Below are 15,068 nucleotides of genomic sequence, written 5' to 3' on the forward strand. Positions count from 1 at the left end.
AACAAAGTAGCCATTATGTACCAATATTCTGGGAAATGTTTAAGCAGTACTGGAATATAAGAACCAGTGACATGAAGGACTCAAGGACACTAGGCGCCAGTTGTGGCTTGGTGAACAGCTGCTTGCCCTCCTGGGAAGGATGTCTGACGCTTGGTCAGATAAATCAGGAAAACAGAAAGACCAATTTGTGGAGCCTTTGTGATCACCAGAGATGTGGTCTTGTGTGGTATGGACCGAGTAGTTGGCAGTAAATGAAGATCTTCCATCTTTCAAAGGTTACATTTGAATTTTTCTGCGCCTCTTTCAGAATAGCAACGCAGCTTGATGATGATTGGACATTGACGTGCGCTCTCACTTTCCCTGGTTGATATTCTATGTGCCCATATCATTTCTAGCCTGAAATTAGAGATGGGTGGAAATCAAAAAGGCCGTTGTTTCTCCACAAACCTGAACATTATCCATAACTCCAATAATTCTGATTTTGCCCCTCCTCGTTTAATCGTCTTGTCCATAAAGTTTCTATCTACTGGTAGGCTAGTGACGGTCCTGAGCCCTCATTTATAAACCCTGTGTATGCAGAAAGTGAACCTCGAAATGTGCATATGCAACTTCCCATACAAAAGTCGAGATTTACAAATGGAGAAAAAAAAACTTGACAGGAGAACAAACGTATATTTAGAGCAATTCTGACCCATGCTTACATAATATTTCAGTGAAACTGGGAAATGACGCCACCCTTGATCAAGCAGTAAAATGCAGCCAAAACCAGATAAATGACAACTCGCAAGCATAATAATTCATTTCACCAAGCTGTTCTTATAAGGTGCGTTGAAGTGACAAACGTTACACCTCACAAATGACTATGATATACAGACTGTACAGTGGTACCTCGGTACACGTCCGCTTTGGAATAAGTCCAACTTGGTATACGTCCTGTTTGGACCCAAAAAATTTGGCTTGGTATACGACCTTCATTTGGAATACGACTCGCCTGCTAGAACACCGCGCGCTACCCTTGTTTAAGTCTCTCTCGCAACAAAGCCATGATTGCCCACGGGCGTCAGTACGCCAGTTGCTGGCATTCAGTGAACAACCCGCGCTACAACTCTATGTGAATTTTCACGTGATTTTGTGTTTTTTTTTCGCATAAATTTGAATTGATTGTTGAAAAGTATGAAGGTGGTGTACGTATCCGGGACATGGCTGCTGCATACCGTATGCCGAGAACGACGGTATCTACGATTGTGAAAAACAAAGATGTTATTAAAAAGTAAAGTGAGGTTACATTTTCATTCTAATTGCTTTTGTATTTATGTATTTTAGTATTAAGCAGTGTTTAAATGATTTTATACAACCCCATCAAGGTATAATATGCCAATAACAATAGGATTTTTTTTTTTCATCGGAACGGATTAATCATTTTCCCTTTATTTCTTATGGGAAAAATGAGTTTGGTATACGTCCTGTTTGGTACAAGTCAAAGGATCTGGAACGAATTAAGGATGTATACCGAGGTACTGCTGTATTTTAGTTCCTTTTAAGTGTGCCAATGATACATATTTGCATTAAAGAAATTCTGTTTTGTCATCACTTTATATCAGCTAGAAGGGAGAAGGCCAACAGCTCAACAATATCTTGGCCAAGCTTAACTCCATTATGCCAGCTGTGCTGGAAGCCATCAACTGACTGCTGATGCACTACATCCAGTTTTCTTACAGTGTGAGTGTACACACAACACGTGACATGTTTCTATCAACATAAAAAGGCAATCTGCAGCTGTATCCAATGATACGCAAGTCATCTACGAGGCGGCTGACAAACGTCATGTCTCCTTGGCCTCGTTCAACCCGCAATTCATTTATTTTGGGGCAAAATAGCCTTGACAGACGTGATGGTGCTGTACGTGGTGAAGTATGTGTTGATGAAGTAACCTGCTGACCCCTCCGTGTTTCATGTGGCCTGAACTATTCATTTTAACAGCAATCACGTCATTACATGTGCCACGTGATGGTGGCTGCCTGCTCAGACAGTTTTGCCCTACAACTTTCCTGAAACTCAGAGCACAGAGGAGAGGGATTATAATACCACATATGATCTTTCGCTCTCAGGTGCAAAGCCAGATATTCTTGAGGTGGGGTCTCGACATGTCCGGAAGAAGAGGCTGCTCTACCAGCTAATGATGAAGTTCTCCAGCATCATGATAGCATATGTATGAGATGGATTAGCAGGCTCCATATGTAAATGCTTAAAAAGTAATTGTGATTTAGAAAAAGTAAATTATATAGAAATGTGCATGTGCCAGGTTTTATAAATCAGATTTTTTTGGGGTATACTCATTTTCCCCTTTTTTATTTTTATTTTTGGCATGCAGTTATGTCCACCCTCAAATCCATGCAAAGTTTTGTAAATGTCACCCCTGGTCTGGTGTGTGGGTCTTTGGAAGGCCCGTCATCATGTGTGTGTCCCCATTTCATGGTGGTTTGGAGGTAAAACAGCACGGCACACAAATGCTAACACCTCATGGTAGAAACAAAGTTTGGGCTTTTTTGCTTCTGAAGGACCTGGACATCAATGTAACTCTGAATTAAAAATTGTTATAAAGAAATCTGATTGGACCGTGTCTGGACAATGAAAGCTTAATATAAGCCAGGTGATGAAACTAAACAATGAGCTGAAACAACAGAAGAAATCTACAAGAGAGAGGCTTAAAAAGTAGAAAACTGCTGTTCCAGACTGGCCAATCAGAATCCAGAGCTGACTATTCAAGGAATCCCAGAGACATCAAAGAACTGAAAACTCTGGACAGCAGAAGCTGCAGGAAATGTTGGGCGGCGATGATTGGAGTTAAAGGAGGATCAGCCAGTTAGTAAAGACAGGGGGTCACAAACTGGACTGTTCAGGTTTAAACAGTCAGGAATGATGAGAAGTCTAATTGTTATTAGTTTTAAAAGGATTGTCGGTGTCTGTTTTTAGGACTTAACTGACGATCAGACTAATATTTGGAGGAATTTTTAAAGAAATAAAGTGAATTCCGAAGAATTCAGAAACCTTTTTCTTACAAATATAAGTTCAGCACTTTTCACCATGAACAGCTTTAGAATATTTACATAATGTTACAAACTAGAATGGAAGAACAGCAAATTTCTAAACTTGTAAAAATGTAGTGAAATTCTGTTTCTTTCGACTGCTCCCGTCGCCACAGCGGATCATCTTTTTCCATATCTTTCTGTCCTCATCATCTTGCTCTGTCTCACCCATCACCTGTATGTCCTCTCTCACCACATCCATAAACCTCCTTAGGCCTTCCTCTTACCTGGCAGCTCTATCCTTAGCATCCTTCTCCCAATACACCCAGCATCTCTACTCTGCACATGTCCAAACCAACACAATCTTGCCTCTCTGACTTTGCCTCCCACCCGTTCAACTTGAGCTGACCCTCTAATGTACTCCTTTCTAATCCTGTCCATCCTCATCACACGCAGTGAAAATCTTAGCATCTTTAACTCTGCTACCTCCAGCTCTGTCTCCTGCTTTCTGGCCAGTGCCACAGTCTCCAACCCATATACCATAGCTGGTCTCACTACCGTCCTGTAGACCTTCCCTTTCACTCCTGCTGATACCCGTCTGTCACAGATCACTCCTGACACTCTTCTCCACCCACTCCATCTTGCCTACACTCTTTTTCACTTCTTTTCCACAATACCCTTTACTCTGCACTATTGATCCCAAGTATTTAAGCTCATCTACCTTCGCCGTCTCTACTCCCTGCGTCCTCACCATTACACTGACCTTCCTCTCATTTGCACACATGTATTCTGTCTTGTTCCTAATGACCTTCATTCCTCTCCTCTCTAGAGCATCTCTCCACCTCTCCAGGGTCTCCTACATTGCAAATAAGAAAGGGCTCAGAGCCGATCCCTGATGTAATCCCACCTTCGTCACTCCTACCGCAGACCTCACCACTGTCACACTTCCCTCGTACATATCCTGTACAATTCTTACATACTTCTCTGACACGTCCGACTTCCTCATACAATACCACAGCTCCTCTCAGTCACCCTGTCATATGCTTTCTCCCGGTCCACAATGACGCAATGCATCTCATTCTGGCCTTCTCTATACTTCTCCATCAACACCCTCAGAGCAAACATTGCACCTGTGGTGCTCTTTCTTGGCATGAAGCCATACTGCTGCTCACTAATCATCACTTCACTTCTTAACCGAGCTTCCACTACTCTTTCCTATAACTTCATGCTGTGGCTCATCAATTGTATTCCCCTGTAGTTTCTACAGTCCTGCACATCCCCTTTATTCTTAAATATCGGCCCACCAGTACACTTCTCCACTCCTCAGGCATCCTCTCACTTTCCAAGATTCAATTAAACAACCTGGTAAAAACTCCTGCCATCTCTCCTAAGCACCTCCATGCTTCTCTAGGTATGTCATCTGGACTAACGGCCTTTCCATTCTTCATCCTCTTCATAGCTGTCCTTACTTCCTCCTTGCTAATCTGTTGCACTTCCTGATTCACTATCTCCAAATCATCCAACCTCTTCTCTCTCTCTTGTTCTCTTCGTTCATCAGCCTCTCAAAGTACTCTTTACATCTGCTCAACACACTCTCCTCGCTTGTGATTATGTTTCCATCTTTATCCTTTATCACCCTAACCTGCTGCACATTTTTCCCAGCTCGGCCCCTCTCTGTAGTCCTTTTCTCCCTCCTTAGTGTCCAACCTCTCATACAACTCATCATACGCCTTTTCTTTAGCTTTCACCACCTCTCTCTTCACCTTGTGCCTTATCTCCTTGTACTCTTGTCTACTTTCTGCATGTCTCTGACTATCCTCTTCCTCTGTATACTCTCATGTAGTTCCCATTCCACCACCAGGTTTCCTTTTCCTCCCTCCTCTGTCCAGATGTCACACCAAGCACCCTTCTTCCTATCACCCTTACTACTTTTACTGTAGTTTCCCAAATGTCTGGTAATTCTTCACTATCGCCCAGTGCCTGTCTCACCTCCTCCCTAAACTCAACCTTGCAGTCTTCCTTTTTCAAATTCCACCACTTGATCTTTGGCTCTGCCTCACTCTCTTCCTCTTCTTGATCTCCAATGCCATCTTACAGACCACCATCCTATGCTGCTTAACTACACTTTCCCCTGCCACCACTTTTCAGTCTTTAATCTCCTTCAAATTGACTCTTCTGCATAGGATGTAATCTACCTGTGTGCGTCTTCCTCCACTCTTGTATGTAATCCTATGTTCCTCCCTCTTCTTAAAATACTTATTCACCACAGCCATGTCCATCCTTCTGGTAAAACCCACTATCATCTTACCTTCTTTATTCTTCTCCTTGACACCATACCTACCCATCACCTCCTCGTCTCATTTGTTCCCTTCATCAACATGTTCATTGAAATCCACTCCAATCACCACTTTCTGTCCCTTGGGTACACTGTTCATCACTTCATCCAACTGACTCTAGAAATATTCTTTTAAAAATCTTTCTTTCAAAATGAAACTGCTGTGTTTTATTGTGGGTTTAATATAGTTTGAAATCCTGTTTAAGTTTCTCTTTGGGGAAAAAAAAGAAAGCACAAGACAGCACTTTCAGGCCCATAACCCTGACCTTGAAACGTACACTCATTTTTATTTTCACTTACTTGCTTTAGATGAGGTCTTAGGTGGTGTCTGACCTTCCTGAATTTTAGGAGATGAAATTTCTTCAGTCCCCTTTGTGTCAGACTGTAATGATTCATATTTTACACTGATAGAAGACTCCAGAGATGAAGAGTGTCTGCTATGAGAAGAGACTAACCCGGTCACTGCTCCATCTTGATGTTCATAATGAAGGTCATCTTCCTTGACACTCTCCATACTCCTATAGCTGGCCACCTCAGTGCTGACACACTCCTCTTCATCCTCCTCTTTAATACTCGATAACCCGAGTTCACTTTCCTCTTCCTTAATGTCCAGACTCTCCTGTTTAGGGTGGACACTCTCCCACTCACAGTCCTCCTCAACATGTATAGTCCTCTCCTCCACGATATTCATGTCGGCCTCACACATCTACTCTTTCACATCCATTTAAATGTTACAGTAAATGGCAGATTTTTCCTTCTGTCTGTGAACAAAAACAGGATTTAATTCCATTAAAACTGATCTAAAGGCATTTGATTTTTTTTAACATCCACTTAGCTAAAACTGATGTCCGGTCAGACAGTTCATAGCACGGTCCGTGTACTTTTTGGTATTTGAAATTTTGTTTTAGAAGCAAAAACGAAAAAACGAAAATGAAAGGAATTTTCAGATTTTGATTAAACAATAAAATGAGGGAAAACGAGGTATTTTTTAAATCTATGGTAAGAAATAGCAGTCATAAATTTAAAATTCCACATACTTTTCTGGATTTATTTGTGATTCAAATAATGAAAGTGTAATAGCTCAAAAACAACAAAACAGGCGCATTTTCGTTGCCTGAAACCGGAAGTACTTGTGCGCGATTTTTGACGACACGTGCGAACACTCCCCCTCACAACACATCGATCAGGCCTAACACTCGTATCAGCAGAGAATGGACCATTACGTTGTTTTTCGTAACAGTAAAAGAGTGACACTCCGGGACGAGGACATGACTGCAGAAAAACTGAGTCGCATCTTTCAGGTAAAAATACAAACTTTGTTTCATTGATGCTGCAGTTCTTTTATGAGCATTATTATTGTTACTTACTGCGAAACAGCTAACATCGTGATTTAATTTACCAACACTAAGTCTTGCAGTTTTTATAGTGCTAGCATTTTGAAAGTGTGTAAATGTGTGAATGATGGCTCATTGACTTTTACCGGGTACTAGTTACTAGCTAATTATAGTATTAACCGTGCGCACAAGTGTAACACGTGTTAGGAGGATAACATGATTTACAGAAAGTTTTCTTAAACAGGTGTCAGCACACACTCTGTACATCACGGATGACTCAAACGTGGCCATGTTCCCCGGAGGAGCCTCTGGTGTTTTCAGCACGTTAGACCTGACACCCAGAGGTCACTATGAGGTCCACGGAGAAGATATGGAATCAATGCCAGCAGCAGGTTCCAGCGGTCAGCGTTTCGCATTTATGCGAGCACCGGCTGTGGCGGCAGCTGCCGCTTCACATTCCCAACGTGCTACATCAAGTCCCCCTGTGACCTCCAAAACATTTCAGAGGTAGATGTATCGGTTCTATTGAATATTTGTTATATATAAATTACAGAACAGACAAAATGTAAAGGAACATAATTCTCCGGACGAGCATGGATAGGTGAATTGTTAAGAGAATCAAAGCTGTGCTAGTAGAATTGGCCCAAGTAGCAAACAATCACCAAATGGATTTGTGGCCTGCTGCCTTTTACAAGAAGTGTAAAATAACGTTTTGTTTTACAGATCAGTGTACCTTGCAGAGGTGGTTGGTGGGAGGCTGATTCCCAACAGAATGGTGGTTGTACGATTTTTAGAATGTGAGGCTACACTTCAGGGGAGAGTAGGAAAAGTTCAAGATGCCATTGGCAATTACAAGCCCATAATTTTGACAGATGCACAGGGCAATGCAATTCTGGAGTCAGAAGGCACAACAGGTGAGCCACAGTATTACAGCTAAACCCATAATATCCTATGGAGGGACACTTACCAGATTCTTTGTAATATTTAGTTTTAGGGTATTAGCTTCTAAGCAGTTTTCTTCGGTTTTGTTTTTCATCCATAGGATCACAGTACTGGAAACAAAATGCACGAAAAGTTCTTGCTGTACCTGAACAAGACTTTAATAGCCTCCAGGGAACAAAGAGGAGGAGACTGAGGTATGTAAATCAGTACACATTTACATGCTATAGGATGAACAGCAATAATCTCATAGCAGTAAGACATCACCACATCTATCAATACAGGTACGTACCTTTAAGCCAGTCAGTACCCATTGACATTTGATTTTCCATTTGTATTTGTAGCAACCGTAAAGATGATGACAGTGCTGGTTTGGGAGAAGTCGGTGGCAAAATAGAAGAGTTGGTGATGGCATCTCAAAGTCTACCAGCTGTTACAGCAGCAATCAGAGAGATCACGGATCTTGCAGTTACTCAGAGAGTCGTACTCACTGCTCCCAAACTGCAGACCATCAAGGAGGGATTTAGCTGTGTGGTTTGTAGGAGTATGTTCACAATTTGCAAAGTAATTGCACTACATCTAAACTAATATTTTATAGCACTGTTAATTGTAAAAATATTAAACCACATGCAAGCAATATTTTGGTCAAACTTATTTTTAACAAGTTAGCTCTTTACTTAGCAGCGTCCATTTAGAGACTTGGGACAATCAAGATGCAGCTCTACTATAACATAATAGTCCCAAGCTCATATGCACATTTAGTGGAGCTGAAGTTGTCCCTGCTGTCTTGACTACGAAAATATAGCTTTTCAAACTGATTACAGTGTTAAGTGATGGGTGAGAAGTTCCACAGTCATGCAAAACCTAAAAGTTCAAAGTTAAAATGGGGCTGCAGCTGCCTACATTAAATCAAGCAAAAATTTGGTGTGCCAAAAAAAAAAAAGTGGATTTCTATTGTTCTTCGTGCCCACAGACCTCAGTTAAGAAAACCTATTCCCCTTTTTAACAATAAATGTAAAAGCAGTTTTTGCACCTGAAGAGGACGGATTTTGTCCCCCATCAATTACATTGAAAGTAATTATAGAGAGGGACTTTCTCAGACCAGCATGAGCAAGAGGAATTACTGCACCAAAAACTTTCAGTATATATCGGTATGTGTGGTCTGTAAATGAATGTCATAAGACAGACTGGGAACATACAGTTTGAACCAAGTTCTAGGTAAATGGATAACAGTGTAATTTTTCTGATTTACTTTTGCAGACATCATTGAGGAACCAGTGCTGTCACGGTGCTGCAGAAGCATTATTGGCTGCAAGACATGTGTGGAGCAGTGGCTAGAGACATCTCCGCATTGTGCAAAACGCAGGGAGGCCAACAGCGGTGGTATAGAAGTTACTGGTCTAACAGGTGCATTTTCTGTGTTGAAATCATTTTTTACAGATCAGTAATGTGGTGTACACACACACACACACACACACACACACACACACACACACACACACACACACAGGTTTACATTTACAGTTGATTGTTCCTGTGTTCAGTTTTCAGATGCAGCAGTTCATACATTTCCCCGAGTTATATTTATGAGAAAGAGCAGAGCTTCTTTGTAAAATGAAAAAACAAATGTGAAACGTCAGGATATTTTTCCGCAAAATTACTCTCCGTTCTTAGTTTGTCCTGTTCTGTTGTGAAGGGATCAGCTCCAAAAGTTGAATATTCTTTGAGTGCAGATCCCAAGTGCTGCCTGTAAAGGTCTGCAGCTTCAAGTGCATGTGGTAAGAGCGCTGGAGAAATCCTTCTTACACACCCAGGTTCCACAAAGTGATTTGGTATGTCTATTCTTCTCAAAGTAAGAGCAGGTGTTTAAACGTTTGTCATTATCAGGACTGTAATCATTCTCACACTTGTTTTTACCTGGGATTCTATGAGCATTCCATGATTCTGCCACACTTGCAAGACCAATGTGGCACAGCTGGCAGGTCAGGTTGGACACACAGTAACGCACACGGTTGTCCTCCATATCTGTCTCCTCCTGGTCCATCAGCTGGAGTTGATCTCAGGCCAAAGCCTTTCAACTGTGTGGTTCTGAGTTAGCAGAAACATCTCTTAAATATGTTTTACAAGTATGTAAATAGAAGTATAAGAATTTCAGCTTTTATTAATGGTACGAAAATCTTACTCTTGTGGATGAAGTCTGTAAATATGGTGGTCTCTCCTGATTGAAGCGATGATGTGACAGCATCTCCTGCATGAACAGGGTCAAATAAAATTCCTTTCCATGGTCCACTCGCACCTGGTCCCACATACCATAGGTAATCACTGCAGGCCTGGTACAGGACCAATAAGGAACATTTTACGGTCTTTTCAAAGTATTTTGATTTTTGACCAGTTAAAGGGGTTATTTTGACATTATTAATGTTGAATGTACCCATTCGTGTTAATTTGTGTTATTTATTAGGTTGTTGGCACCATTCCTACCCAGAATGCCTTACATTTCTTTGTAAGGTCACTGTCCTGTTCAGACTTTGTAGATGTGTGTCAGTACAAATGAAAAATGTGGAAACCCAAGAACTTTGTTCTATTCATAAATGACCAGTTTAACCGTGCAACAAATGTGAGTTCTGATTCACGTGCAATTCGATTTTATTTTTCTCACTTTTCATCTAAACACCATATACATTTGTCAACCTTAAGTTGAAATACTGATCAAAATGTTTGGTAAGTTAATGTTTTATAGTCCAGGACATGACACCAGAAACATCATGTGGATTTCTATTTTAAATTCAAATATTGTAATATTTTTGTGCCAGTTAAAAACAGATAACTGTGATTTCACAGAGCCCAATAGGACTTGACACTTCATTACTACATGTCCATCTAAACACTGTTAAGTCAGTAATAAAATAACAGGTTTGTGAGGTTGTATTACCTTAAAACATCTTCACAGATGATCAAGTTGTTTTTGATCGGCATTGTGGAGTGACTCACAATCTTTTTGCTAAAACACGGGTGACCCCAAACATCACAAGTTTTTCATTCTGGTCCAGGTGAAGCTTGTGCCCCATGTATTCAGCATGGTATAGTGTGGGATTAAAAAAAAAGTCACAAGAATAAATGACAGCAAATAGGATAAAGAAAGATTTTCTCATTAGCTGAAGAAGTGTCCACCAGTTCAAACTCTATTCGGTGAGACAGAACTGCCATTACAGGTGTTATATCACAAATATGACTTTTGCATACAGTTCTGGCACAAGATTACCAAATACCATACTTGGCATCTTGCTCCATGATAAGGTTGATGCACCTCTCTTAAAATTGACCCAATTCGTCCTTCTGCAGCATGTATCCCTTTCGTGGACAGATAACCTTTCATCATTTTGCGGCCATATGTTGGGCCCACCTGTTTAAAATAAAGTTCATAATAGAACAACAAACGTAAAGTAGCATATTCTGAAACCAGATGTGTAATGCTAAAGCATCATTGGGCTAATTAACTATACTAATATCAGTGACAGACGGAGGGTGCGGGTTTAATCCATGCTCCCATCGTCCTTACGGGAGCCCTTGAACCCTGCACCATCGGTAATGTCGAGGAACTCGGCAGTGAGGCATAACAATGAAACAAGGGGATGATGTAAAAGTGCTTTTATTAAAACAAGAACAAAAACAAAGTGTCCAAATAAGTTCAGTGCGTTTCAAAATCTTCCTTAAATAATCCATTAAAAACAGAAGTGGAGGTTTAAAAAATAAAAATAAATAAATGAATCCTTTAAAATGAGGTTAAAACAATGGCATGAAGCACTCCTTTAGAAACACAAAGCCCGGGGTCTTTTACCTGGTGAATCAGCTGCTTCTCCCATCGGGCTTCTCAACAGGAGAGTCGCCCTACCTGCAGCTGACCTTTCCACTCCTGGGCCCTCATGTATAAACGGTGCGTACGCACAGAAATGTTGCGTAAGAACTTTTCCACGTTCAAATCGCGATGTATAAAACCTACACTTGGCGTAAAGCCACGCACTTTTCCACGGTACCTCATGCCTTGTCGTACGCAAGTTCTCCGCTCGGTTTTGCAAACTGGCGGCACCCAGCGTCAAAGCAATGGTACTGTTCTTGTGTGATTACTCATTATTTTCCTGACGCGGCTTTATAAATACACAGAAACTAACCGCATATTGTTTATTAGTGTAATGCATCTGATTGTAATTAACTCAAAACAATATAATGGTCCAGGGAACAGCCATAGTATTCCAAATACCATAACTGCTTTAGCGTTGTTACTCTCACTTCTTCTTCTTCTTCTTCTTTCAGCTCCTCCCGTTAGGAGTTGCCACAGCGGATCATCTTTTTCCATATTACTCTCACTGCACGACTCAGAGTATTTATATCACTGTATCTGAGTGTGAATCACAGCAGCAGCTGATCGGAAAGAGAATTATCGTATACAGCTTTAAGGACACGCTGTCTCTGCCACTGCAAAACATTTTAAAGCCTTTCCTGTACGGACCTTGCGGTTCAAAACAGTTTAATCCAAAGAACTTTAAATGCACTCAATCAATTGCTCCTTGTAGAACTGTGTGGACTTATAAGTACAATCACCTCACTGTAAACTTGCACTACAGTTATAATATCTCACAACCTGGGCCACTTTATAAAGAGCGTATTTACATATGATGACGATATCATTTTTAAGGTGAAATGCAGCAAAATATGTTTGTTAAATTATACACATAAAACTTTAACTTCATTTAAATAATCTATATTCTTCACTGGGAGTGTCGTGAAGGATAGAATACTTAAACATGTACTATAAAGATATTTCAATGTTCTTTAAACGTTTTGAAGAATCGGCGCTAAGCTTACAGATGGCTTAACGTCTATTACAGAGCTGATTGTGTGGCGATCGGTTACTTGGGAAAGAAAAGCACTGACTGCAGTGACGGCTACGCCAATATATATTGAATATAAAACAGAAAGAGAAAATAACACAGCTAAAAACACAGCGACAAATTTCAGCAAAAGTTAAATGCTTGTCATGAGCACGAGGCTCATGAAACACATGTTTAATAACGTGCTTTAGCTCCTATCATCATGAAAATGACATCACGTATACATCTCAGTATTTGAGTTATTCAGAGAGCTGTAATGTCACGAATGTAATGGACTCTGTGTCCAGTTGGAGGAAGAGAGCCAGTTTAAGAAGCAAGTAGTGATTCACACACTTAGATCACATACGAGTAGAAGATCAAATACAAAACAAAGCATTTAACGTGCTACTTTAATTACGATGTGATTTGAGAAACTGGTTAATTAAACGATTTTAAGATGAAGTTTATAATGTTCTACTTTAATGACAAAATAATCTACGTGATTAAAGTGGAAATGTCGAGATTGAAGTTGACATTTCGTGCTTTTTCTCCACCGTGTGCCTTTTTTCTCTGTACCCTAATAAACTTTCATATGACACTCAGACGGTGGGCTACAACTCGGCTTTTCACGGCGACTTTGATATGTGACTTCTTTTTTATTTCCGGCACTGTGCGATTTTGTGAATGTGAGCTTTCAAGTTTCTCCAACACGCTATGTCACTCGATCAACTTCATTTTTTTGATTATACCACGGTTTATTTGAACAAATAGTATGTTTGTCCTTTGCCTCCACTTGGTATTCGCTGAAATTCTTATATTTTCCCCCGTGCTTTTCCCATTGTCTTTTCAGAGAAGGCTGAGCTTAAGGGCGATTTATATTGATTTGCATATTCAAAGAGGCGTAATTCTGGGAGGATTTGGGGCGTTACATAATGCGTGCACGAGCGTTAGTTTTCACGCTGATCGGGATTTATGTAACGAAAGAACGTGGAAGTTGGAGTACACACAGATTCCTGCATGTGGATTTTTCTGTGCGTAAGCACATTTCGGCTTTTGTGCTTACGCCATGTTATAGTGCGAGTTCTACACTCGGCGTTCTACATGAGGCCCCTGGCCAATACCATCCCTACAGTGAAGCATGGTGGTGGCAGCATCAGGAGCTGGGAGACTAGTCAGGATAAAGGGAAAGATGACTGCAGCAATGTACAGAGACATCCTGGATGAAAACCTGCTCCAGAGCGCTCTTGACCCCAGACTGGGGCGACGGTTCATCGTTCAGCAGGACAACGACCCTAAGCACACAGCGAAGATATCAAAGGGGTGGCTTCAGGACAACTCTGTGAATGTCCTTGAGTGGCCCAGCCAGAGCCCAGACTTGAATCCGATTGAACATCTCTGGAGAGATCTTAAAATGGCTGTGCACCGACGCTTCACATCCAACCTGATGGAGCTTGAGAGGTGCTGCAAATAGGAATGGGCGAAACTGGCCAAGGATAGGTGTGCCAAGCTTGTGGCATCATATTCAAAAAGACTTGAGGCTGTAATTGCTGCCAAAGGGACATCGACAAAGTATTGAGCAAAGGCTGTGAATACTTATGGACATGGGATTTCTCAGTAGTTTTAATAAATTTGCAAAAATCTCAAGTAAACTTTTTTCACGTTGTCATTATGAGGTGTTGTGTGTAGAATTCTGAGGAAAAAAATGAATGTAATCCATTTTGGAATAAGGCTGTAACATAACAATGTGGAAAAAGTGATGCGCTGTGTTTGTGTGTGTATATATATATATATATATTCAAGGCATTCATAGTCTGAATCACAATCTGATTGTATGGGTGGTTACCTATCAGGTAACGCTTGTGGTTGGTCAGCAAGTCGGCTAACGTCCGCCACGGCGCCATCTCAGTTGCAAGAAGCAGATCATATAGACGCCTGAGGTTCGATTCCCAAGAGGGAGTGCAGTGAGTTTGTACGCCTGATGAGCCCAGAATTAGGGCGAAACACGTGTCACGTACTCTTTGCATTATTTGACAGTAAAACTATTTCAACCATATATATATATATATATATATATATATATATATATATATATATATATATATATATATATACATACACACACACACACACAGTACCTTTGAAATAATACAAAAAATTCACAACATGTGTTTCGCCCTAATTGGGGCTCCTCAAGTGTGCACAGCTATGCTTCCCCTTACGGTGATCAAACTTTGAACGTCAATATTATGCCATGAAAGCTGCTTCGTTTATTTTGCAGGATGAATATTTTATATATGGTAAACTTATGTGGAACTAAAATGAATATACCGTATTGTCAAGTTGTGAATTGGCATGCACAGTTCAGATTGAGCCGTGCCATAATGTGGACATTTTGTGTTTTTCATTTAGTGCATGTGGTGTGTGTCACTACCTGGTACCCGTTGCCAGCCCGATTTGTGCACGCGTGCATATTGAAAGGCTACGTCATCACACACTTTACGGTGCTGCCCAATCTGTTTAACGCATGCGTGAACACTTTACGGCATGTTAGGCTTTCAATACGCCT

At 40.8% G+C, this 15,068-nt stretch overlaps 1 protein-coding gene across 4 annotated transcripts in view; it reads left to right on the top strand.

The window, feature by feature from the left end:
* Positions 1 to 15,068, top strand: part of LOC120539103 — a 45,117-nt gene that overhangs the window by 26,214 nt on the left and 3,835 nt on the right. For 3 of the 4 annotated variants that reach the window (XR_005635554.1, XR_005635553.1, XM_039768865.1), the window contains exons 2-6: positions 6,940 to 7,202; positions 7,419 to 7,609; positions 7,738 to 7,831; positions 7,979 to 8,178; positions 8,895 to 9,041. Coding sequence is in view for 1 of the 4 variants with exons in the window: in XM_039768865.1 (XP_039624799.1) it covers positions 6,940 to 7,202; positions 7,419 to 7,609; positions 7,738 to 7,831; positions 7,979 to 8,178; positions 8,895 to 9,041 (895 nt within the window). In the remaining 3 variants the exon portion in view is untranslated. Of the gene's footprint in view, positions 1 to 6,939; positions 7,203 to 7,418; positions 7,610 to 7,737; positions 7,832 to 7,978; positions 8,199 to 8,894; positions 9,042 to 15,068 lie in introns of all 4 variants that reach the window. The other variant, XR_005635555.1, reaches the window with a different exon arrangement.

Source organism: Polypterus senegalus, chromosome 11 (assembly GCF_016835505.1).
Source record: "Polypterus senegalus isolate Bchr_013 chromosome 11, ASM1683550v1, whole genome shotgun sequence".
Taxonomy (NCBI): Eukaryota; Metazoa; Chordata; class Cladistia; order Polypteriformes; family Polypteridae; genus Polypterus; species Polypterus senegalus.